Source organism: Sardina pilchardus, chromosome 2 (assembly GCF_963854185.1).
Source record: "Sardina pilchardus chromosome 2, fSarPil1.1, whole genome shotgun sequence".
Taxonomy (NCBI): domain Eukaryota; kingdom Metazoa; phylum Chordata; class Actinopteri; order Clupeiformes; family Clupeidae; genus Sardina; species Sardina pilchardus.
In genome coordinates, this window is record NC_084995.1 from 42,123,760 (window position 1) to 42,128,759 (window position 5,000).

Sequence of the window (5,000 nt, forward strand, 5' to 3'; positions counted from 1 at the left end):
AGAGGTGTATTGTGGCCCATTGATGTACCTCTCCATCTCTGTCACACCCACACTGACTCCTCTCTCTGTCCAGCTGCTGCTCCTCCCTGTCTCCAGCACACACACACACACACACACACACACACTTACTGTACAGAACAGCCTAGCCAGCACAATGGCCTTCTGAGCACAAACACACACACACAGAGGGAGAGACAGACAATAGACATCTACATTCACACAGTGCCTGGCCGTAGCTAAAGTCTGGCGTTAGCGTGCAGCAGACCCCAGCAGTGGGCTATGCTCTCTGTTAAAGTGACGGAGCTCCAGACTCTGGCCTCACTTGGTGTGTGTCCACCGCCGCCACTGCCCTCGTAGTGGAATCACCCTCACCGTATTCACCTCGACTAGCTGATGAGCGGTAACAGAGTTGCAGAGTGGTGGAGTAACTCTATGTGTTCTGCGTACTGTACTGTAACCAGTACATAACATTTGGCTGACACTTTTTAACCAAAGCGACTTACAACATTTGAAAAACATTTTAAGCCTTTTAAAGCAATTCTCACAACAATTCTAGGGTGACCTGGTTCCCTGGTCTGGCCTCTCTCAGCCCAGTACATCCCACCCATCAGTTCACACACACACACACACACACACACACACACACAAGAGGGTGGAAGAATGACCACGAGTTGCAGAGTGGTGGAGTAACTCAATGTGTTCTGCGTACTGTAGGTCCCCCAAGGACAGGGCTGTAGAACAGCTGTGTAGAATAGCAGTTAGATGCTGAACTGGGCAACATTGTTGTTACATGGTGCACTGGTGCAGTTTGGAAACCAGTTTGGAAACCAGTATGGAAAGTCAGGGGATAGAGATGAAGAAAACTACTCTCATTAACTCTCCTTTTACTTGCTCATTTTAGACTCCTTTTAGACTTTTACAATATTGTTGTAAATTCCTTTGGTCACGCTTGAAGGCCACACGATGAATTAAATCCAGGAGTTATCATCAATAAAGGAATAAAAACAGGACTTACCTTTTTTGATTATCAATGTTGACGTTTTCTTTATTAATGTTTGAACATTTGAGAGCAAGCAGCAGATGAGGGGTGTGTGTGTGTGTGTGTGGTGGCGACACAGCTCTCCTGATGAGGACACTGGTGTGTGTGTGTGTGTGTGTGTGTGTGTGTGTGTGTGTGTGTGTGCTGGCGAGGCAGTTGCCATGATGAGGACGCTGGTGTGTGTGTGTGTGTGTGTGTGTGTGTGTGTGTGTGTGTGTGTGTGTGTGTGTGTGCAGTTGCCATGATGAGGACGCTGGCCCACTGTTTGTTTTCCTTGACGGCTTGTTTATGCCAACTTGGCATTCTCTGCCCCACAACATTCACCAAGCCCTCAGCCACCATGGCTCTGTGTGTGTGTGTGTGCATGTGCGTTTGTGTGTGAGTTTGTGTGTGCGTGTGTGTGTGTTTGTGTTTGCATATGTGTGTGCGTGTGTATGTGGGTTTGCAGGTGTGCGTGTGTGTGTGTGCGTGTGTGTGTGCGTGTTTGTGTGTGCGCGTATGGCGTGCTTCTCGTTTGGATGCATTTCCAGGGTTTCCAGTAGGGTGTGTCGGATACGCGGCAGATCCCGCCAGCAGTTGAGTTGAGTGTGTGTTATGTAATTCTCCGTAGAGGAGGAGAGGAGGAGAGCGTTGTGTGCCCTGGCTGCTCTCGCGGTTACATCACTGCGCAAGTGAAACCTCATGTGCTGCTTCTGCACGTCTATCTGCTGCTGCTGCTCTCTCAGGCCTGTGGAGGGACAGTGTGGGTTAGGGTGCAGGAGAGGATGGGACAGTGTGGGTTAGGGTGCAGGAGTGGGGGGGGGGCAGTGTGGGTTAGGGTGCAGTAGGGGGGGGGGGACAGTGTGGGTTAGGGTGCAGTAGAGGCTGGGACAGTGTGGGTTAGGGTGCAGTAGGGGGTGGGACAGTGTGGGTTAGGGTGCAGTAGAGGGGGGGACAGTGTGGGTTAGGGTGCAGGAGTGGGGGGGTGGCAGTGTGGGTTAGGGTGCAGTAGAGGCTGTGGAGGGACAGTGTGGGTTAGGGTGCAGTAGGGGGTGGGACAGTGTGGGTTAGGGTGCAGTAGAGGGGGGGACAGTGTGGGTTAGGGTGCAGGAGTGGGGGGGTGGCAGTGTGGGTTAGGGTGCAGTAGAGGCTGTGGAGGGACAGTGTGGGTTAGGGTGCAGGAGTGGGGGGGTGGCAGTGTGGGTTAGGGTGCAGTAGAGGGGGGGACAGTGTGGGTTAGGGTGCAGTAGAGGGGGGGACAGTGTGGGTTAGGGTGCAGGAGTGGGGGGGTGGCAGTGTGGGTTAGGGTGCAGTAGAGGGGGGGACAGTGTGGGTTAGGGTGCAGGAGAGGGGGGGACAGTGTGGGTTAGGGTGCAGGAGAGGGGGGGACAGTGTGGGTTAGGGTGCAGGAGAGGCTGGGACAGTGTGGGTTAGGGTGCAGGAGAGGCTGGGACAGTGTGGGTTAGGGTGCAGGAGAGGCTGGGACAGTGTGGGTTAGGGTGCAGGAGAGGGGGGGACAGTGTGGGTTAGGGTGCAGGAGTGGCTGTGGATGGACAGTGTGGGTTAGGGTGCAGTAGAGGGGGGGGCAGTGTGGGTTAGGGTGCAGTAGAGGGGGGGGGGCAGTGTGGGTTAGGGTGCAGTAGAGGCTGGGACAGTGTGGGTTAGGGTTTGGGACAGTGTGGGTTAGGGTGCAGGAGAGGCTGGGACAGTGTGGGTTAGGGTGCAGGAGAGGCTGGGACAGTGTGGGTTAGGGTGCAGGAGAGGCTGTGGATGGACAGTGTGGGTTAGGGTGCAGTAGAGGGGGGACAGTGTGGGTTAGGGTGCAGGAGTGGGGGGGGCAGTGTGGGTTAGGGTGCAGGAGAGGCTGGGACAGTGTGGGTTAGGGTGCAGGAGAGGCTGTGGATGGACAGTGTGGGTTAGGGTGCAGTAGAGGGGGGACAGTGTGGGTTAGGGTGCAGGAGTGGGGGGCAGTGTGGGTTAGGGTTTGGGACAGTGTGGGTTAGGGTGCAGGAGTGGGGGGGGGCAGTGTGGGTTAGGGTTTGGGACAGTGTGGGTTAGGGTGCAGGAGTGGGGGGGGGCAGTGTGGGTTAGGGTGCAGTAGACCAGCGGCTCTCCTCTCAAACCTTTCACAATGAGCACCACCTCAGAGAACAGTTGACTCTCCACGTACCACCATTATGACCAGCATTAGAATTGTTTTCCAAGAAAGATACAAACCAGTTAACTAGCAAACTAGCAAACTAAATTTAACGATTTTTCATTATATATGTATTTTTATATCATTTGAAGTGATTATTTTGTCTTTGTGAGATAAAACATGTTGGAGACTCCCAGAGTAGCACAACAGAGAGTCTGTGTACCGCCAGTGGTACCGCTACCACGGTTTGAGAACCGCTCCAGTAGACTATCATCTCACTGCATGCCCAGGCATGTTCTGCTCCGCACTCGCGTCTAGAACGACACCAATGTCCTTCGCAGTACGCCACGTTCTGGCTTTATTCCCAAGCTGCCTCCCACAGGCAACCTCAGCGCAGATTTGCATTTTGCCGTTCAAGTGCGTCATGTGGAGAGATGAAGGGACGGCTTCTGAGGGGGAGGGAGCTGAGGGAGACGTGTCCTCACAGATCAGAAGAGGAGATGCACCGTGTGTGTGTGTGTGTGTGTGTGTGTGTGTGTGTGTGTGTGTGTGTGTGTGTGCGTGTGTGTGTGTGTGTGTGTGTGTGTGTGTGTGTGTGTGTGTGTGTGTGTGCGTGTGTGTGTGTGTGTGTGTGTGTGTGTGTGTGTGTGTGTGTGTGTGTGTGTCGTACCTTTCATGTGACAGAGGAGCTGTGCTGCTCTTCTCCTCTCTTCTGTGTTGGATGCCTTGAGGGGAAACCCTCTCCTGAAATCTGCAGCACAGCACAGCACAGCACAGAGCACAGAAACCCTCTTTTGCAGTCTGCAGCACAGCACAGCACATCATAGAGCACAGACTCGCTCCGCTGTAGGGCAGAGTCTGGCCGTTAGCCTGGCCGTTAGCCTGGCCGCTAGCCTGGCCTTTCTGTTACGCTTTAATTAAATGGTGGTGATGGTGACTGACACAGACACAGTGTGACTCTCCCATCTAAGTATGTTCTGATATCTTTTTGTTCCTCAGTGTGACTCTCCCATCTAAGTACTGTATGTTCTGATATCTTTTTGTTCCTCAGTGTGACTCTCCCATCTAAGTATGTTCTCATATCTTTTTGTTCCCTGCAGATCTGTGCGGTGTGCTTGGAGGAATTCAAACAGAAAGATGAACTGGGGATCTGCCCTTGTAAACATGCCTTTCATAGGAAGTAAGTTTATTCTCTCTCTCTCTCTCACACACACACACACACAAATTACATAACATTTGGCTGACGCTTTTTAAACAAAGCGACTTACAACATTTGAAAAACATTTTAAGCCTTTTAAAGCAATTCTCACAACAATTCTAGGGTGACCTGGTTCCCTGGTCTGGCCTCTCTCAGCCCAGTACATCCCACCCATCAGTTCACACACACACACACACACACACACACACACACACACACACACACACACACACACACACACACACACACAGACACACACACACACACACACACACACACACACACACACACACACACACACATACACACAAGAGGGTGGAAGAATGACCACGTGTATGTGTGGGATGGTGGGGTTGTGTGTGTGTACATTCGTAAAAATGTGAACATGAGTGTCAGTATGTATGAGTAGGAGTGTGTACTGTACGTAGGCCTTTATTTTTGCTGTGCTCTTCATGCGCGTGTGTGTGTATACTAGCCACTAATCTGTATGTGTATACTAGCCACTAGTGTGTGTGTGTTGGGTGCTGTTGAATGGAGGTCAGTGTTTATATGTGCTGCGGATGGTGTGTGTAGGGGTGGTTATTTTGGACATGTGTGTGCCTGTCTCCACGCGTGTGTAGGACACAGAGCGCCTCTTGATATATGGG

The 5,000-nt window shown here is 52.3% G+C and overlaps 1 protein-coding gene across 1 annotated transcript in view; it reads left to right on the forward strand.

Moving 5' to 3' along the window:
* Positions 1 to 5,000, forward strand: part of rnf24 (ring finger protein 24) — a 40,914-nt gene that overhangs the window by 28,590 nt on the left and 7,324 nt on the right. Inside the window, exon 5 of the mRNA XM_062530655.1 lies at positions 4,256 to 4,335. Within this exon, the coding sequence (XP_062386639.1) occupies positions 4,256 to 4,335 (80 nt within the window). The remainder of the gene's footprint in view (positions 1 to 4,255; positions 4,336 to 5,000) is intronic.